This window comes from Papaver somniferum, chromosome 7 (genome assembly GCF_003573695.1).
Source record: "Papaver somniferum cultivar HN1 chromosome 7, ASM357369v1, whole genome shotgun sequence".
Taxonomy (NCBI): Eukaryota; Viridiplantae; Streptophyta; class Magnoliopsida; order Ranunculales; family Papaveraceae; genus Papaver; species Papaver somniferum.
The window spans coordinates 53,979,705-54,001,188 of NC_039364.1; the positions used below are offsets into that span (position 1 = coordinate 53,979,705).

Consider the following 21,484-nt stretch of genomic DNA (forward strand, 5'->3'; position numbering starts at 1 on the left):
CTCATCAATTTCACCGTTCAACCTATGGTGTGTAGTGCATATTATTAGAGGTTGCAAATTGCGTGGATTATCTAATTGTTTGAAAATGACTCGACAACTCTTAAGAATCACGCATTCTCGGGTTTCTGATATCTTTTACGAAGATTGCAAAAATGTTGCAACAAAAATGCAGATTCGACACAGCCTCATCTTTATGGATAGATTTTTTTGGTCGGAAAACATAAGCTTTTCAAGTAGCCGAATCCTTTTCTTGAGTATATTTACGACCACAAACTCCGGAAGACATTTTTCCTTGATTAAAGTGGGATTAACAAAAAATAAAAGTGAAACTAAAAAATCCTTATGAATGTACATGGTTTAGAAGGTGGATTTTGAAATCGAAAAGAGTTGATTTAATAAATAAACAAATTAGAACCGTTACATGAACTAGCCGTTATCGCCCTAGTCTAGACCGATCGTCTCAACTTCAACCGAGCCTCGTCATAGTCTTCGTCGATTAGGTAAGATAGAACAGATTGTCTCAAATTAAACCGAACGACTATCTGAGCATTTTCCCATCCAATTTGCCTGCTCCACTATGAGGTAGGAATGTCTGAATTTACCTATCTATATGCCCACCCACAATATACTTGCTTTTAGAGTGTTATTTACGTTAATCGTGGCACGTATTGTTACCAGGGGTATCCGGGTCTTATTGAACCCCGAAATAACACCTTAAGGGTTCGTTTGGCATGCAAAATTTTGCAATGCAAGGTAATAGCAACTACCAGTACTAGGAAGTCATGCATTCGAACTAAAAGGAGTACACATAGATGTGTTTGGCCGCCATGGTAATAGCAGTTCAGTAAAACCAATCAAAAAATGAGGAAGAAAAAGTTGAAGAAAAAAAAACATCAGCATGGGAGTTGATATTATCAAGATCTTTATCGCCAAGTTAACATTTTCCGATTGATGATCAGTATTAATTCATGAAATTTATTCACAACAAAACTATTGAAATTGTGTTTAACAAAAATCGATCGCTTTTATTCCAATCAATATTCACATAATCACAAATAGAGGATACATCTTAAAAAAAAGACTAATTGGGGGATATCAAAACTAATTGGGGGATATGAATTACTTCCCCCAACCAATAGTGTTTGCTAAGGGGTGTTTTTGGGGGCAAAATACTAAAATACCCTTCCTTCAAAATAAAAATAAAAAAACTTAAAATCAAAAAACAAAATCATATCCCCGTTTCCATCTTCACCTCTTATTAATCTTTTTTAGGGTTAGGGATTTGAAACCTAAATATTCCCCACTCCCTTTCAGATTCTAAATTTTCCCCACTCCCTTTCGAATTGTCTTCTCCTTCTCTGCCGGCTCCTCAATTTGAAATAGACTCTTTTTTTTTTACATCCGGAAGTGATGTACCATGCCGTGATGAAGACCATGCCGGAAGTGATGAAGATCATGCTGGAAGTGATGAAAAAATTCCAGAAGTGATGAAGACCATGCCGATAGTAATGAAGACCATGCCAGAAATAATTTTTTTTACATCGCCGGAAGTGATGAAGACCATGCCGGAAAATGGTGCCGGCATGCTTGGTAACTAACATTCAATGCCGTAACTAAGTGCCGGCATGCTCGATAAAAATCTATCAATGCCAGTACTCAAGTGAATTTTTTTTTCCAAGTTTCTAGATACTTTACATCATGTGTCGGCAAAGAAATTCAAACAACATACCATGCCGGTAGCTGTACCGGCATGCTCGAGAATTAACTGACTGTGCCGGCAGTGGACTGAAAACCAGAAAAAGAATTCAAAACGGACTGAAATTCAATTTTCTCGTAGATTTTTTTCTACGATATGCTGTCTCGGACTCTGCTAGGGGGGGTTTCCCCCTAGACCCCCACGACCTGACCGGTCAGGTCGATCACCGAAAACTCTGCGTAGAGGCAAACATTTATGAAAATTTCCAACATATGCCAGCATGGTATTCATACTTCTTCTACGCCGGCACCGAGCTTTTTCAGAGAAAAAAATGGAGAATTCAAAGAAAAAACTTCTTTTATAGTTGAGCTAAAGATTCAGCAGCAATTCTCTTTTCACTATCATCCACCATTTTCACCAGAAAAACTTCCCTTTCAAATTCTTTTCCCTCCTTCAACTCTCACCTTACCCAAAACTAAATAATACACTAATCATTTATCAAATAATCTTATGATTTTTCCTAAGTATAATTAAATACTAAACCTGATTAGTGAGGGGTAGATTAGGAATTAAAAAAATAATTAGATAAGGGGTGACCCTAATTTGATATTTGGATCCAGTTTTTGTCCTTTTCCTCTATCCCCCAATTAATTTTGACTAGTATGTAACCCGTGCTACGCATCGGGCCGGCGGATCAACTAATTTAGAGTGGCGGGGCTTCGCCTCGCGCCCGTGGTCGAATGCATTAGAATATTTCTAAACGGTCTTTGATTAGTTTGATCTTTTAAAGGGATATGAAACTCCGATACCCTTTAGATATCTAACGATTTGATGATTTAAATTTGGTACTATTAACCTAAATTCGTGTATCAATTTTATAGGCAGATATTAAAATAATTAAAAAGAAATTGACTCCATAAATATTGGATTTAAAATAATTATACTTGCCTATTGATATTAAAACTAATTACACATTTTTTTCGTCCAACCTTTTTTTTTTTTTGCTAACAAATTGTCATTTTCAACGATTTTATCTGTAGAAGTTTTGGAAAATATATATCACATGTAAATTTTTGAAATGCAATTCTTAAAATAAAACAAAAAGAAAAGTATGGCTACTACAGAATGCCTTTATTTATATCTAGATTTAGAAGTCGATTAATGTAACAGTACTATGTTGAGTCCAGTTTTGCTTATGACCTTGCCAATATTACATGTTTGTTGGTTGTGTTTGAACTGCTTCTTAAGCGTAGTTCCATGATACAACTTAATACACTGGTCCCCAATAAAAACGCCGTGATAGCACTGTTAATTATAAGATTCGCATCCATTTAGTTTAAAATTGTCACAGTTTAAAAAAATTAAATAATATACTGCCGGAGAATAATAATATGTTTCAAAAGCGGTGTGCCTAAAAATAAATGCCCATGATATCTATAATCTCTCTTAATAAGTAAACACTCCATTGCCTTCTTCATCTATCTCAACCAACGGTGGTATGTCATGATCCTTCTCCATAATCTCGTCCATATCATCATCATGTTCATCCAGTTCTATTAACGTTGGCATGTCATCGTCGTTTTCTATTATGTCTTACTTTTAATTTTTTACCAAGTAGTTCTTAGTAGGTGTCTGGAGTTGTTCTCCGTCTGAATTTGTACTTAATCGTTCGTTTTTCTTTAATAGATATGCTTTATCCAAAGCATTATCACAATGAAATATGTCACGCGCTTTTAGAGTGAGATATATGAAGTTTCTTTCCTCGAGTTTGAATTTAATGAGTATTGATTTCCCAAATTGCAGTTAATATTTTTTCTACGCAGTCTGCCTCGTTTTTCAGTAAAACAAAATTATTTTTTAACAGATTGCATTTTTTTTCCCGAAAAATTGTGCTTATCATAAACATTGCGGTTACTTTACATCATTGAAGACAATTTTAAATATACATTTAATTGAAGTACTTTTATTCTTATCTTGAATGATGACGTACATCCACTTGTTAGTGCATTCGGCTCCATTTGGTCGTTAAATTTGGAGCAGTGGGTTATGATGTGTTTACCTATTTTTGGATTCCACGTGAGATTTGTTTTCCTAAAATAGACGAAGGTTAAGGATCATGAGAGTTTTTTATTAAGCTCTCAGTGTGCTTTCTTGATCTATGTTGAATTTATATATTGTTCTCTCAATTCGTGTTATAATTGGTCTCAAACATATTATGTACGCATCAGATAGGTTTTATCATTTGCTACACGCCAGGACGTCGGCACTTGGCTTTTTAAGAATCCTACGCGACTGCCTAGAGCTTTACGCTTCAATGATTGAAGTGTTACTATAGTAAGCTTTGGAAGTCGTACAAACTCAATTGTCGTTATAGCATGTTTGAATACCAGAAGTCAGTTCCAGAAGTCATATGCAATAAAATTTATTTCGCTTAAAAGCTATTTTTTTTTGCTTATAGAAGTCATTTTGAAAAAAAATCCGCAAGCTGATTTCTAGAATCGAAAAGTTAGTTCTCAGTGGACATCCAAACGCCAAAATATAACTCCTTTGGATACATAAGCAGAATCCTCCAGAACAGGAATCAGAAACAAAATATTGTTTGCTTCACAAAAAGTTACGGTATTTTTTGCTTCTAGAAGTTGATCTGGATACCCAAACTGACTTTTTCCAAGAAGTCAAAAAGTTACTTTTAAGTTCCAGGTTCTCTACTTCAGACTGATGTCGAGCGTGATATTGCGAGGTCCCTTGTTCAAATAGTTCCATTATTTTGTTCTTTTTTTTTCTTGTACACATACTTGTAATACAAACTTGATGTGCGTGCGATTCAAAATTTTAGTTGGATCGTTGGGCTTGAGGAGTTTGCACATCATTTTGTTTTCTCAACTGTTGGAATTATTGGACCAACCTTCTTCCTGGCGACCAATTTTCATTCTTGTTTGAAATTGATACTTTGGTTGCTGAGAAAAAACTTAAGCTACATCAGGTCCTAGATTTAATTGAATCATTAGTAATCTATTCGCTTATGGAATTTCTTAATTCATTTATATGTACACAATCACAGCAATAACACATTTCCCAGACAATTAACACATAGAGACGATAAAAATTTCACACGACGAAACAAAAAAACAATCACTGGTCTCAATCTTTCTTTTCACAATACAGACCGATCAAAGTGGATCTAGGTTTTATTAACTAAAACTATCATATCGTATATTCAAGATCGACCCATGAATTGAACCATAAAAACCAATATATTTGAGTGCTTTTACATGTCATTGGCAATGTTTTCAGCATCCATTGAAAACCCTGCTAATCCTCTTCTTAATAACCCATCATGCTATTAATTCCAAGTTCCAAGTAGCGGTAGTGTTCATCATAAATACAAAACTTGTGATCGAATAGAAATAATCACAAACAATTTTATTTGGATATGATGCTTCCTATTTTCATTATCGAACAAAATGTCATCTTATTCCATCCTTGATTTACGGGCACTACCATAATCATTACCATTTACCATTTTGACAATTCTTATTTCTTACAGGAATATTAGCCAGTGATGCTTGTACTCTCTCGTCTGCAAAAGATAAATCAACCATTGTTCTTTATATATACTTATCGTATGCATGAAGATCAAACCGACAATGTTCGCACATAGCTAAGAGTATAATTTTTGATTCTCCAGTTTCTTTACACTACGGAAAGCTTCTGTTACTGTGGAAGTTATTGCATAAATTATTTCTGTGTGCCGGTAGCAAGTCTTCAATTCTATAAAATTGTATTGGATCTGTAGCAACCACAACTGAAGATTTAATGCTTAAAATTATGATAAACCTTAAGCTCATGAGTAAAATTTTAATAGGGAAAAGAAATACTACCATTTACCTTTAAAAAATTCGATTTGAGGATTTGCGAACCTTTTTTCATCCCGCCTTCGAATTTAGCAAAAGCAGAATTCATTAGAAAAAACAAAAAAAAAAAACAACGTCAAGGCAGAAAACGATGGTTAGTGGTGCACCATTGAAACCGCTAAAAAATGTGCACCGACCTTCTTTCCCGCAAGTTGATAATATAGTTTGAAGTTGATTTATGTACGCAGAAACTTGAAATAATACCAAAGAACCGTTATTGTTGCATCATTATAAAAATCTGCGCTGAAACCATGTATGGTATGTAAAAACCAATTTTCAAACACGTACTTAACAACGATATTCATTTCCGTAGTACATGGCTATTGTGTGAAAACTGCACTGGCCATTTGATGATTTTTCCATGGCGTAATACATGATTGTATTGGTCATTCGCTGATCTCATCCACTAACTATGCAAGTGATCGATGTGTTTTTGTGATATTTGATGAATGTTGTTCTCTCCATCACAAAATTAGGTTCTTCTAATACGCGAAGCCATAGTAAAATGAATTCTAGTATCAGTAAAGAATGAAAATAAGAAAAAATTTAAGCCATTAAAAGCCCACCTCGTGTGGCCTCTTTTAACACTTTGAAGTTTTTTTTTTCCCAAAAAAGACGACATACATTACATATCAAAATGACAGAGTCTATTATTTTTCTGAAATCGAAAGCAAGTAATGAAATGATTAAGAAAAAACATGATTTTTGTTTTTGTACAGACATGGCTGAAGATCTCGAGATATCATAGCATATTCTACATACTTACACTTGTAATTTTGGTGATTTTCAAACAGCCACCCAAATAAATTCTATTCAAATGCAATATTGGTAATATCACATACTTACACTTGTAATATTGGTAATATTACAAATGCAAGCTAGTTGGATCTACCATAGTCTTAAGCTCGCTATAAAGCTAATACGACGGCCATAATTTCAGCCAGCCATAACATTCCTAATCCAGTTGCAGCGGATTAGTTGAATGGTTGAATTTACGGCCTGTTGAACGAATTAGTTGAATGGTTAATCGAATTAATTGTTCGCAAAGCAGCATAGAAAAATCCGGTTTGGCTACCTGCAATAAAAACACACACGTTTATCATCAGACGACCTATTTAAAGGAGGAAAGCATATTGCGCGACAGTAAATATCCACCACACTCACAATACTTACTGATTATACGGATAAAATATATACCATGCAAATATTTACGCCACACCCACATATCTATTAACTACCTCGACAACTTTATATTTCAAGTATTTCAGATCACCGGCTTTGATCAGCATCTCTATAGCAAGTCAAAATAAAAAATGCACTTGAAAATACCAAACAACCTTTTTCGAATCTGATACCTATTGAGGTTTGGCTGTAAGCTCCGATGACATTTTCGAGTATTTTTGCATGGCCTGCATTTAAAAAGAAGCACACCCAAGATAAATTCAAAATAAACTTCCCACCATATAATTAGCACATACATGGACAACAAATAGAGCCAAATTGGCGACAAATATGAAGAGGGCAAAGCTAATCTAAAAAATAAGAAAAACCCTATAATATTATTGGAAATTCTCTCCATTATTCTTGGGGTTTCTTTACCCTTTTAAGTAAAAGCCTAATCATCAAGAAAGAATCGGGAACATTCCATAGTTCCATAGTTATTGGGATATTTTTTACCTTTTAAGTAAAAGCCTAATCATCATTAACACCTATATGCACCCTCAGGATATTAAGCCCGCAAATACTCTATGTATATCTTAACCTTCAAGTGAGTTGATGGATAGGGTTTCAAGGTCCTGTGACATCTCGTGGTGGAAGTAGATCTAGGAAGGATGAGTACCACCAAATATAGCAGGGGCTATTTCATAGATCCTAAGGTATCTTGCAACCATGCTTAATACGATTTTTCTCCGCAATTCCCATTAAAAAAAATCCATGGCATATAGATCCAAGAAAAGACACCTGGGAGCAGAGCCATAGAGAGAACTTAACAACCATTAAACTAATTCGATCAACATACCTGCACTGAGCCAATCAAATTGGATGGCTTGTGGATGGCTTGTATATAACGCATTTTTCAATAAAATTGATGCTCCGAAACTGGATGTACTTGAAAAAAGGCATGTTCCGGGTTTGCTTAGATAATGAAGATCTGATTCTAGGTTATGTTTCATGAAAGATCCGACGTAGTTTTATACAGATACTACTTATGTTTCAGGAAGGATCCGATATAGTTTCATAGGATACTATCAGGAGATAAAGTCAAAATCGAATATAAACGTAAAAACATTATCGGAAAGAAATGGGCCATATAAAAATCCCATATACGCAATTGAACATGTTTGACCTTCTTACTTCATCATATTGTGGTTTGTAAAGACCTCAACAACTATAAAACCACAACTAAAATATTTTCATGCATATCAACATTTACATTTATATTTGCACAAAATTGATGATTTTGAAATATTGAAAGTATGAAATCTCCCCAGAGATATGAAAAAGACTCGGAATCCTTAGCGATGAAAGAGCGAACTGTCGAATTCTCTGCTTCTAGTGCATGCAAACCTAAAATGGACAAATATGTTGATGCCATTCTTCTCATATTTGTCCATACTATCAATAAGCTAGAAGACGCTTGAAGTGATAAAAGGATCACTGCATGCAAACCTAAAATGGGAGATACTGCATAAAGTGATAAATCACGGAACCTTGGATTAGACACCTTCATGCGACATTGCCTATCTCAAGCCTTTCAGTTTTGGAGAAGAATGGCATCAACATATTTGTCCACACTATCAATAAGCTAGAAATCATGTCCATTTTCCTTTCTTCAAAAAGAATTCCATTTTCCGACCGGCCGGGTTATAAGCTGAAAATAGTAGGAGGTGCAGAAACAATTTCCTGCATTAGCTACTGACTATAAGCTTTACACATAGAGATCATCCCTATGATTTTAGGGAACCTAAGATGCATGGAAAACATTACGTCTTATGACGCCACATCATAATATCATTACGTCTTATGGAATAACGATACATACTTATAAATAGTGACTGCAGTGGCATCCATATATTTTATGATGCTTGTGCAAAACTGCTCTCATCTAACATAGTAACATGGAGTGGATCTCCATCCCTCAACAGTCTTACTGCTCATGGTGGACATAATAATGATAATAATACAAATAATGATAATAATACAAAGATAGAAAGAACAATGGGCATAATTCTTTTCGCCACTGCTTCATTCCTACTGTCTCAGTAAACTGATATTTATTTTCTTCAAAACAAATTCCTTTTTTCGACCGGCCGGGTTATAAGCTGAAAATAGTAGGAGGTGCAGAAACAATTTCCTGCATTAGCTACTGAGTATAAGCTTTACACATATAGGGATTATCCCTATGATTTTAGGGAACCTAAGATGCATGGAAAACACTTTTTTTTAACATGACGCCACATCATAATATTATTACGTCTTATGGAATAACGATACATACCTACAAATAGTGACTGCAGTGGCATCCATATATTTTATGATGCTTGTGCAAAACTGCTCATCTAACATAGTAACATGGAGTGGATCTCCATCCCTCAACAGTCTTACTGCTCATGGTGAACATAATAATGATAATAATACAAAGATAGAACGAACAATGGGCATAATTCTTTTTGTCGCTGCTTCATTCCTACCGTCTCAGTAAACTGATATTTTACTTACTAATACTTGGATAATTAGTATTACCGACTACATGTGCCTCAAGGTATAATTAATACCTGACTAAACGATTTAATAGCACCACATGATGTTATTCCATGTACAATAACAGGCGAATCGATGAATCAAAATGAAAGAATTCATATTATAACATAAGCACATACTTTTAGCAAGTCCCTCAGTTTCTAATCGAAAATAAACCAAGCAAAAATAAATTACCCAACCAAAGACGATCTTCTCCAGTAAATGCACCAAATTCGCCACTTCTTTGTTTTGCCGCTCTTTGTATTAGGTTGTTTTCATCCTGATAAGCATACCAAATAAATAAACTTTCAATAAACATATGACAAACCTCTGAAAATTAGAGAAAATAAAAACCATTCCATCACAAAAAATAAAAGACTGCTAAAAAAACCTATCAGCTGTAGGAATAGAAATACTGTTTAGAGATGTATACCGGGTGGGTGTTTACAATTTCTACAATGGAGCCTCAAAAGAACTAATCTTCTCATCTTGTTTCATCTCAAATAAGTACTCATAGCTCTTATTTTAGCGGCCATTAATGCCAATAGATTACCCTTTCGAGGGTACATGCAAAATAATTATCAATAAAAATAGATCAGACAACAAAACTCAAATTGCAAGAAACTGAAACACAAAAAAAGTTAGAACTGCACGCTTTATATAGTCACTAAACCTAGAAATTATGTAAGAAACGAAAATTATTTTGGAAATAATATCACTCAATAAGTTAGAAGCAAGTGACATGAAAAAATTCATAAAATGCAAAATTGCTAGAAAACTCAACAGAAATCAAGCTACTTCTAATAGATTTCATACTTACACCAGCATGACATCAAAAAGAAGAAGCAGCAATTTAATCTCTTATGGAGAAGAGAGGCAAAGTGGGTATGCACTATCGGCCTATATCCATTAACCCAAAGCAATCTTCTTTTCTTAAGCAATCTTCTTGATTATTTCTTCTATGTTCTGCTTGGAAAAAAGCTGAATAAGTAGTTGAGCAACTACGATCAATCGGAAAAGAAGAAAATTTCTCTAAACCTCTAAACTAATGTGTCCAAACCCAACAATTCCCTTTACTACCTAACTTATGGAATTGAAAGACATTTTGGCAGTGAAGGTACATTTCAAACGGAGGAAATTATCAGAGAATCCAAGAACATATTAGCATCAATGGCTTCCTCTTCCTTTTTGGGTTTCACTTTCAAGGAAATCTTGCCAGAACAAAGAACGGACCACAACAGCTTCAATGCCTTTGTTTATTTTGAAGTTCATATTTTCAGATAGACTATCTATACACTTGAAGGATGATGTTTTAATAGTTACATCTCCAGCATCTAATTCATCTAATTTTCAGCTTGATTGTAACTTAGTATCTAACAAACCGACTTGTTGGGAGTTACTCCATTAGCAATTGTAGAAAAACCAACAACGTTTCCATATTTTCCTGTTTCAGTTTGTCTGCACAAATCCGGCAATTTGAAGTAAAAGAGTCGTCACAAAGCGCATACTACGACTACGATTTCCTTCTCGACCAAACAGAAAATGAAAAATTAATGTTCAAGGCTCACCTCGCACTTCTTGGGTTGTGACCTTTATTTCAAAACCAGTTAAGCAAAAAAGACTATAATATATTGGTGTAAGTGGTAAGTGTTCTGGTCTAGTGAAAAGCCATCATTCGAGCCAAGCAGGCATCATTTCAAGGGTATGGGTTACCTTGACCAGGATGGAGTTCGTATAGACATTCTATCTTTTCCATTGCTTCCAAACATTTCAGGTCCACAATTTGCATATAAAGACCATGTTCAGTATAAGATCAATAAGATGGAACAACAATAAAAGGAAGTTCATGAGAAGGAGAGGAGGAACATAGTATTTTATAAAACAATGCAAATTTTGTTTGAACTCATTCTTTTTTTTTTATGCAGGAATCTTAAAATTTATATTCAGAACCCAGCAAAATAACAAACTCAAGATTGAATTTGTGCACAAACCTAAGAATGCTATCGCTAGAGCTCCAGAGCTGACCATCATTTTTATTTTTAACCGGTAAAAGCAACTCTTCACTTTCTAATTTTCAATTTCAAAGTCGGAAGATATACATCACAGGAGCAATAAAACAATTATCATGAATGGATTAGAAAATTAAACGATAGACGACATAGTCAGTCGAAAAAGAATTAGAAATGTAAACAATTGTGGTGTGAGACAGAACAATGTAGAGTGTGAATATTATTTGACTCTAGTGTAACTTTGCAATTATGGCGCCATAACTTTTTAACGATAAAGAAGAGTTTTGAACTTGAACACATTGGCACAACTTTGTACGGTGGTCTGTACTTATTTTTATACTCAAAAATGCAGGTATACCTTTACCCCGTCAAGCATTTGTAGACATCAGCGGTTGGATCTGACGTGAGATGCGCTACCATAGTACCATTGCTCCACAGATCTGTGGTTTAGAGAAAGTCAAAACCTTGCAGCATAAGAAAAAGATGGTTCCAGGGAACAGTTCAAACCAAGAGCGGCAACAATAGCATTGCTCAATCCATCCAGTACATGTGAATTCCCATAGCAAGCAAGAGAGTCAAAATAATTGTATTCTGCGACTGGACTAAGAATCAGAAACACCAGCACACAAAACAAGGAAAAAAATAAACTGCAAGCACATTATAGTCATGCTAAAAAAGGAAATGAGGTATGTTTAACTTTCCATGCAGAAAGGCTACCTCCTCAATCACTTATGCGCAATGGTTTTTCTGCATCCACAAAGACAACAACCATGAGTCTGGAACTTACTCATGCCCTTTGAGTAATTGCATTGCATTTGTGAAAAGTTCTGCATGTAATGAAAAAATATGAAATAGCAAAGACAAAGACACGAAAGAAGAGTGTGTGTGCACTGTAACGAATATGGATACACAAAACTGCAGCCGTATTATTTTGTAAAATTTCCCCAGAAGTCATATCACTGTTGAACTATCCATGCCAATCTGAGTTCCCTTTATTGGATATAATTACATTTAAATGTTAAGGAACCTTATACATAGCTAATATATAATAGAACTGTTGAACTATCCATGCCAATCCGAGTTCCCTTTATTGGATATAATTACATTTAAACTTTGATGTATATACAATCAAAGTTTCAGTTCAAAGAGAAAATCAGACGTTAATTCAATCAGCAACTTCTTTTGTAAACCGATTACAACAACACCACAATTATAAAACCAAAATCCAACGGTGAATTATCAAAAAAAAACAAAAAAAACAAACAATATATTGGTAGTTCGGCTAGCTTACAAACCTTGTTTACGATTCTCCATTGTCTCTTATTTTTCTCCCCAACCATTGGAAGTGCGAGCTTGATAATTTGATATCCTATACGGCACTGTAGTTAGGTATCCTCTACGCGGCTGCGATAGAACGTGCAAACCAAGCATCCCTATACCATTTTATATAGCTCCATAAATTGGTTCCTAAGAAGTTTCTCTGTTTTTTTCACTGAATTTGGCATAAATTGCCGGCCAATCAACCACTATATTTGGAGTAATCTAAATATAGATAATGAACAAATACTTTTCTGGCAGTTCATAGATTTGCTAACAAAAATATAGTTAGTCTTAAACAACACTCAAAAAAATATGAGTACATTTCCTTAAATCAAAATCCCAGAAGATCTTAGAAGATCCCGGCGGCTGTAAATAGACAAAATAATTTCTATTAAAAACAAAACCAGACCATCTTAAAAATACTCTCGAATATATATTCCCTTTTCTTTTCTTCTCATAACTCGGCACTAAGATCAAACTATTTTGTTATAAAAACCAAATTATGGAAACCGTATCTCCACTTTTATTTTGTTAGTTATTTCCGTCTTTTTTTGTTGTTTTTTTAGATTAAGATTTGGCATAAAAAAACAAATTATGGAAATAATAAGATTTTTCCAAGGATTTTCCGCACAATTTTTTTTCATGGTAATTAATAAGATTTTCAGCCAATCATGAGCGTTAGATCGAATCAATTGCATTAGTAATTAACGGTCACGAAATGTAATGTAAGGGGACTAACTTGCATTTCGGCCAATCAGAAGCGAGGATTTTGTTAATATTTCCCAATCGCGCGTTACTTAAAAACTCAGAGAAATCAAAGGTTTTGTTCAATGATGATTTTCATCTCTAAAAGTAAATCTAAATCTACAAAGAGAGAAGACGACCAAGTTATCAATTCTACCGATAAATATTTTTTTGATTAGTTTTGGTTGTGATGCAGGTAACTAGAATTGCAGAGATGAGAAACAAGGGTTCATGAAAGCCACAAAGATTGAGAAAGATGAAATCAAACGAAAATTGATACTTATCACCAGAATCTTTGGAGTCATGGTCAAAGGGAGTAGTTTATGTGTGCAATAGAGGGCCACATCCAATGCAGAGATTCAGAGGTGAACATTCAAAGTCGCCTAATGGAGGTCATAGGAATTACCGCGTAGTCGCTATTCCGTGCAGTTGAACCATGCCAAACACCAAAACACTAAATGCAGCCCTTGACCACCACATCGTTGACCACACTACCTCCCTCTATTACGCCCATGCCAAACGGACAAATGGGCCTAACTACGAACATGATATCCATCATTCCCACATGTTAAGTTGTTAACCCAAGTGAGATGTAATGGCCTATATCTCCTGCAATAAACAAGGGGAAAAAATACCACGCAATCACCTAAACAAACAAACTTGAAACACCGACAGTTAATTAACGCCCTTTTCTCTCCCGTCAAAAAGAAAAAACACCAAACTAGAGAGAGAAACAACAAAGACTCGTCCATCATCGGACACCAAAATAAACCTACTTTCAGTTTTGCTGCTCATTCATTTCTTGTTTATCTCTAAACAAAACCTCTTTCAAACAACAGCAGTTGTCAAAAAACTGACTACAGAGAGTTAGAATCCATGGCTGCTGCTACTACTACTGCAACTGTTGTTGAAGCTTCTCCAGAAGAAGATTATACTTCACTTAATGATCTTAAAATAGAAATAGATAAAGAAAAGGATACATTTTCTCTTTGCATTTGGATTTATCTCCTAAGTTCTACTTCTTCTCCTGCTATAATTATTCGCCAGGTATATGTCTCTCTCGCTCTCGCTCTCTCTGTACCCTATTTTTGTTAATATGATTTCATTTTGTAATGACAAATTCCCAACTGCTGGCTTGATTTTGGATATCTTAGTGTTTGTTTTTCTTATCAGTTTATTGCTAAGGTAAAAAAAATAACACAAGAGGGTTTTTTTCGAAGGGGATTTTTCTGTTGAAAGATTGTGGAAATGTGAAGTTCATATACTTTACTTGTTACCCTCTAATTTATTCTGAAGGAAATTACATAGTAGTTAATCGTCAGTTTGTGTAGTTGACTGATCAATTTGGGTATATTTGATGCTTAAGGTCTCTATCACATGTCATGTATATGTGGAATTAATTCTGCTTTAACTTTTATGTAATCAAATTTGAAGAAGATATATATGTTTACATCGCCCTTTGTTTCTTCTTCTGGGGATTAGATTCATTCTGGTGTCGAGGGCGATGCTCCTTTCCTTGTGTTGAACAAGGATAAGAAATTAGCACTGTTGCCATTGTTGTTCCTACACAAAGAGGCTACCCAATCAGGAGAATCCTTTCTGTGGTCTGAAGTTCCATCCGTCTCGATCGAGTTTGAGTTTCCATTGGAAAAATGGGTCCACGTTGGATGTGAGGTTTGTTTCCTATCACACTGTAATTTCCATGGGTAAATGAGAAATGATTGAAGAAAATTGCGCCAATACTTACTGGAATTCGGAATCCCTTGTGTAACTTATTGTCTCATACTATACATCATTACATACGATAAGTTTAGGTTTGGCAGACTTTGGTCGTGTCTTTTCTTCAGGTAGAAGAGCTGTGGGCAATTCTTTTTTGGAGAATATACTGTTCTTCTTTACCATACTACTTTCTTAAAAGCTTTTCATCAATTTCTTCCATTAGGTATCAACTAATGCGGTGCGTCTTCATGTTGATGGAGTATGGGTTGGAGAAAACTCATTAACTTCCTTCTCTAAGGATGATGATTCTGGAGTGGATAAGTTGAAGAGACTAACTTTGGCTGGTTCTAATGGAGATAATCAGGAAGTGCAGGGTTATGTTCATTATCCTCAGATATTGCCTCCAACATCCTCTATTAATAGTCACTTTGTTGAGGTGTGTTAGAATATTGCTCAATTTATCATACAGTTCTATTTTATGCTATTTTTTTTTTCTGATAGATTGGGAGACTAACCAACAAATTTTCTGTTTGCTGGCAGAATCCTCCTGTAGTATTATCTATCGATTATTCAAGCACATATGAGATTGAAGAAGGCGAAGATGGTGTTTGGAGCATTATTGGTGGCAAGGTTGGGGGAGATCCATTTTATATTGATAAATCCATTTGTTAGGCTTCCATCGCTATTCCTTTTACTTCTGGAACTTTATCGAATATTTCATATTTGGACTTGGACAAACTCAATCCTGGATGTAACACAGGACATAGCAAAAAGAAAAATTATCTTTTAATAATCATTCAGTTAAATGCAGGCCTCCTGTCGCAGAAATTTTTCCTTGGACGTCGTTCTGTTAGATGCCTTCAGTCATCCCGTGAACAAGGAAATGGAGGTGAAACTCTGGATTGTTTTGCAAATCATTGATACTGTTTCTAATAATTCCAGATTATCTTATAGTGAACCATGGACTTTTCTTTTTGTTTTTCAGGTTGTGGCTTCTCTTCAATACGCTGACAATGGATTGCCTGTTGAGAAACCAAATGATGCAGAGGCTCCCCTTTTAACAAGCTATGACGGAATTGAATTTGCTTCTTCTGCAAGACCAAGCAAACTAATACATGGCCGGGCTACCTTTAAGCTCAAAATATCTCAGGTACTATTATAGAAAATCTTGCAAATTTTTATGGCAAATTATACATAAGTTTCATTCTTCTTCTTTCTGGGCGCTTTTTGATAAGCTAATGATCACTTTTCCCCTTTTCTTATAGCTATCATCAAAATGTGACAATAGGCTGTTCCGTCTTCATTTTGGCTCGGCAAGATCTGGGAAATATCCTTTCCTTGAGGCATTTTCTCATCCAGTTCGATGTATCTCAAGAAGCCGTAATAACCGTATGACCTCTGTAGCATCGGCAAAGGCAACCGCTGGACCTCAACCAATGGTATTGGATGATGAATCCCCAGAAACTCAACACAATAATGGAGATAGTCATCCAAGTACCCTAGGTTTGATAGTCAGTCCAAATCCAAAGCGTGTCAAAGTTGGAGGTGAAATGCAATCTGTCAGGAACCAGGCTGGCCCTAATGCAGACCATTCTCAAAGCAATAAGCAGGTAAACCACTGCCTTTTCTCCTCTGTTTTTTCTTGTTAAGAAATAAGAACGGCTGAAGTATGTACCACTGTCCCAACGATATGCAAACTAATCTGTAGTGTATCATATACACTTCAGTCTTTATTGTTCCCACCACTAATATTTTCTAGCTTGGTATCTAAAGAACCAAAAGGTGCCACTAAAAAACTTGATACATCTTTTTAGAGTTAGAATTTTTTTGACCTATGTGGCATGGGTGTCAAGAAGATATGCCGATGTGATGGTGAGGGTTCGAGAACTGATTGGTTAAGTACCAAACAGTAATATAGTAGCCAGTGGGGTTTTCTGAACCCACATCTTAACTGGGGTGACGAGAAGTGCACTCACATTCTAATAAACTTAATGGTTCACCAAAAATGCAGGGTGACAATGCTTTTGAGGCAACTGAAGAGGGGAAACCTGAAAATCTCGACGAAAGTGATAACACTTTGTCTGACACTGAAAGTGTGCAAGCAAGAAAACTGAATTCCGTGTTGACAAGTAGTTATAATACAATCTCAGATTTTACCATTTTTAAATACTGCCTTGGAGGAATTAATGACCGCTTACTACTGCTGAAGGAAATTGTATCCTCTGCTACTGATCAAGAAATTATGAACTTCGCTCAACAGATTACTATTTACACTGGGTGTTCCCACCACCGGTAATTTCTATAAGCTTTTATCTATTTTATCCTTCCTTTTCCTTATCAGTTGTTATTTCCGAATACCAGCCATCTAAAACAAAGTGAGGCATAGATGGTGGATCAATCAAGTTCTATGAGAATCTTCATTGAAACCATGAAGTAGATGTCAAGTACATATTCCTGTATATTATGTCTACTGGTTTCACCATCATCTTGTCATAATATTAAACATTTGCATGCTTGCATTTCGGCTGACAGGTACCCAATATCAATTGCGAAGGCATTGGTGCAGGAAGGAAATGACACCTGGTTCTCGATTTCGAAGGGCAGCCGTCAAGTCCTGTGGAAAGAGGCAATCTTTGAGATTGAACAGAAATTCATGAAGATCTCTCGTGGCACTACTAGGTCTTTGACAGCACAGGTTATTCACCAATCACTCATAGTTGCATCTCTTCCCTATTTATTAACACTAAAATCTCTGAGTAGGGATCTGTCTTTTAGTCTTCAAAACCATGTTCAAACTGAAATATCTAGTGATTTTAGCGTGTAACAAGTAGAAAAACTAACATAAACAATTCTAATTACTTTATCTATGTTTATGGTGTGACTCAGCAGAATCAGAATGGACTTTCTTAGAATTTTTGCCAGAGCTTCTTTTAGTTACTTTTTCTCTGTTCATTTAGGACCTTGAGCTTCTAAGAAGAATTGCTGGATGCGGAGACAATATGACTCAAGAAAACTTTGACAAGATGTGGCATTGGTTATATCCTGTGGCTTTTACTTTATCGAGAGATTGGATAAATGCAACATGGGGGTGTATCTCGCCGAAATGGATAGAAGGATTGATCACAAAGGAAGAAGCAGAGGCTTCACTGAGAGGTCCTAGGGGATGGCAAGAACCTGGCACATTTATTCTGAGATTTCCTACTTCAAGAAGCTGGCCTCACCCTGATGCTGGTAGTTTAATTGTTACTTATGTTGGTGCTGATTACACTCTCCACCATAGATTACTTGCTCTTGAAAATAGGTATGTCTTTCAAATCGTTTGCTCATCTTTTTTCTCTTTCTTTGTTGCATTATTGCAAGTAATCGCTACAAATAGGTGTAAGTGTGAAAGCCGAAAGGAGATTAGAATCCTTCTATGTGTGTAAGGTCATAGGAACCAAAGTATATACTATTTGCACATTCTAAATAAAGTCCTCGACCTCTAGTTATTGAAGTGTCATTCTAGCAGTTAGAAAATCAGGGTTCAAGCGGTGGCAATTATGAGCATCATGAATTAGGTTTACAGCAAGGCAAAAGATTTCATTAGCAAGTATCTTTTTCTTTCTTATCTTAGCATATGTTATGTGGTTAACATTATAGTTAAACATGCTAACCAATACTTTCTCACTTGCTGTAAACAGGGAATTAGATCAGAAACCACTGCAAGTTCTGTTATTGGCAGAACCCCAGCTTACATCATTGGGAAGGTAATACACCATTGTTTTTCTGAAATCTAAACTGCAAAACTCAGGAAAATTGCATTTAAGCCCGTGAACGTCAATTACACAATTTTGGCCCGGCTTGTTTCCTAACCTTGGTCCTATTAAAATGCAGGGTGGCAAGAGATATCACTATGTTTGCTTGAGAAGATGGCTAGAAATTCCTCATTGCTGGACAACAAAGATGATTAATTCCTGTGATTTTTCTGTTGGTTGTTCGCCTCATTTTTCCTTCTTTCTGTGTCCTGTGTTTGTATATTATTAATTGCGGGTGTTTGTATCAGTGAGTTCTAAGAGTAGAGTAGTACGGGAAAAAATGGCACTGAATTCAGAGAGGAATCACAAACTATGCTCCTGTGTACAGAAAAGAATGAAAAATCTAGCCATATTGAAATGTTTACAGTCTGAGATGAGTTGTTGTCTAATCACTTGTGGTACTTCCTCAATCGTGTCTCTGACTGACAATCGACAGTACCTGACCAGCCTCATCAAAATAATCTTAGGATTTTCATGTAGGGAAACCCCACAAGGATGAAAAGCTCCCGCTTTTTCCTTTTAACGGCACTTGGCTCTTTTTTCTTTAGAAGGGTGTGCACAAAAATGGACTCCTGAAATTATTTTAATTTGGAGTCACCTGCTTGCCTGAATTGCTCATTCACACTTTTAGTTTACTTACACCAATTATATTGAACAAATAAACTTTTATGAACAACTTCAGATATATGATTGTTTTCAGACAATCGTACACCCCATAAACCAGGTCACTGACCCTAGTGTTTGCTTCAGAAGCCATGCTCTCTCCTTAGTGTTTGCTTCAGATATATAATTGGGGCCCATGGTTTTTAATTGGGGGCCTCCCATCAGAGGACAAAAAAGGTCACCCAATCCTAATTTGGGTCACCCCTCATAAAAATACTTTCTAAATGGCTAAAATGTCCTTAAATGATTAGTATTAAGAATTAATTAGTTGATTAGTGTGGTAAGTGTGTTTAGATTAAAATCTGATTTGGGGATAAAAATTTTGGGAAATTTTATTTTTGGGTTTTTATGTGTTGAGAAGAAGAGGAGTTTTGAGAGGAAAAACTAGGGTTTTCAAAAATGAGTGATCCAAGTGGAGGGAATGATGTTGGTGAAGGTTCAAATAACAACCATAATTGTGTTGATGAGAAGATTGTCTCAACTAATGATATGGATTGGATGTTTGATGAAGAAATGTTAATGGAGGAAGCCATGAATAATGGTGGAAATGAAGATTCTACTGCTCAAAATGAAGGAACCAAACCTCAAAATGAAGAACCCGCAGCTCAAAAAAATCAGGTAAACCTCATATACTCTTGAAATTGTCTGAATGGTGCTCCAAGTAGGCGATTGATGTTCACTATGGAACTACTCAGTGTGAGGGTCGTTATAGTCGGGGTTTGGATTCACTAACGACTGTACAAAGTCGTCAGTCCGTTGACACTAACAATGACGACTCTAACCTGCAACTTTTCCAGGTTATGAAAAATCGTTAGGATAGTGTGCTAAATATTGACGACCCTTTTTACTAGGTCACTTAGAGTCGTTCTGTTGTTTTGTTTACACATAGACGACTCTAAAACCAAAACTCTCTGTAAAAAGTAACACTTAGGGTCGTCAGACATGTAGTCATATGAAATGACGATCCAAGCTATCAATTACTAATTTCTTTTAAAGTCGTTAGTTTCAGTAGTTATATAAAGTAACGACCCTTGCACTGGATTCTCATAATTTTTGATTTCATAGAATCATTCCGTTGAATCGTAAAAGGCATACGTCTTGCATAGCGTTGCATTTAAGGAAATGAAATACAACAGATAATAACGGTGTACTTAAATATTTAACCATAAATGGCGTAATTATACATAGTGCCTTCCAAGATAAAGTAGCAATCATCGAACTCAAATTTTTTCCCACGAAGCTCCTCACATCGCGCATACGCCTTCCCCAACTGAAAACACAAAAGAAAAACTTAGTTAGTATTATTCAAAGCTTTTGATAAATTTTAACTCTTGTTTAAATACTTACTCTTATAGCACCCAACATATTGGGCATGGCTTCCCTTACGGCATTAATTTCTCTTTTGAAAGCATCACATTCCAATTTTATCTCCTCGAACCGTTCCTTGATGATGAGTGCCAAATATTGTATATATCTATCCCTTTTTGTTGGCATTTTAACTCATCTTTTGTGCATTAATTCTACATATTATCCCATATTCTGTATTTTCAGTGTTTTCAAGAATAAATATTTTTATTAATTAATTTTGTATTTTTAGGTAATAAATAAAGTTCGGATGAGTCGCGGAGCGAAAAGAGCAGAAAAGTAGTGAAAAGCCGGGAGAAATTACGCAAGGAAGCCGCGAAGAATGGTGCGCACAACCTCATTTTCTACACACAAAAGCGCCTCCGTTCTCAGCCGTCAGATCAGTTCCCAGAAGCATCCGATGGTCGCTCCTTCATAGAGCATCAAAATCTGAAGTCTCTGCCAAGCACCACAGCGCTGAAATTTCAAGCCTTCAGATTAGATGGTAGTTGAATCCAACGGTCGCTCTCTTGCTGTGCA

The 21,484-nt window shown here is 35.7% G+C and overlaps 2 protein-coding genes and 1 long non-coding RNA gene across 5 annotated transcripts; 1 reads left to right on the top strand and 2 right to left on the bottom strand.

The window, feature by feature from the left end:
- Positions 1–6,288: 6,288 nt before the first annotated feature.
- LOC113297333 lies at positions 6,289–7,841 on the bottom strand. Of its 2 annotated transcripts, none has more exons than XM_026545766.1 (3): positions 7,631–7,841; positions 6,966–7,019; positions 6,289–6,685 (listed from the first exon to the last, which is right to left on the bottom strand). In XM_026545766.1, exons 1-3 carry the CDS (start codon positions 7,782–7,784, stop codon positions 6,603–6,605), a joined length of 291 nt encoding a protein of 96 aa, XP_026401551.1. In that variant the 5' UTR covers positions 7,785–7,841; the 3' UTR covers positions 6,289–6,602. The 2 variants fall into 2 exon arrangements, with proteins under 2 accessions (XP_026401551.1, XP_026401550.1); XM_026545765.1 differs by having other exon boundaries at positions 6,948–7,019.
- A 3,711-nt stretch (positions 7,842–11,552) lies between these two features.
- LOC113297334 lies at positions 11,553–13,219 on the bottom strand. The gene is made up of 2 exons (XR_003333452.1): positions 12,656–13,219; positions 11,553–12,187 (listed from the first exon to the last, which is right to left on the bottom strand). It is a non-coding gene; the product is annotated as an uncharacterized LOC113297334 (long non-coding RNA).
- An 875-nt stretch (positions 13,220–14,094) lies between these two features.
- Positions 14,095–19,326, top strand: LOC113297336 (SH2 domain-containing protein B-like). 2 transcript variants are annotated; one of them, XM_026545767.1, is made up of 12 exons: positions 14,101–14,471; positions 14,907–15,098; positions 15,367–15,579; positions 15,684–15,773; positions 15,955–16,032; positions 16,129–16,293; positions 16,409–16,753; positions 17,155–17,435; positions 17,676–17,838; positions 18,101–18,444; positions 18,824–18,889; positions 19,017–19,326. In XM_026545767.1, the coding sequence occupies exons 1-12, from the start codon at positions 14,301–14,303 to the stop codon at positions 19,045–19,047; spliced, it is 2,139 nt and encodes a 712-aa protein (XP_026401552.1). In that variant the 5' UTR covers positions 14,101–14,300; the 3' UTR covers positions 19,048–19,326. The 2 variants fall into 2 exon arrangements, with proteins under 2 accessions (XP_026401553.1, XP_026401552.1); XM_026545768.1 differs by lacking the exons at positions 18,824–18,889; positions 19,017–19,326 and having other exon boundaries at positions 14,095–14,471; positions 18,033–18,174.
- Positions 19,327–21,484: the final 2,158 nt, after the last annotated feature.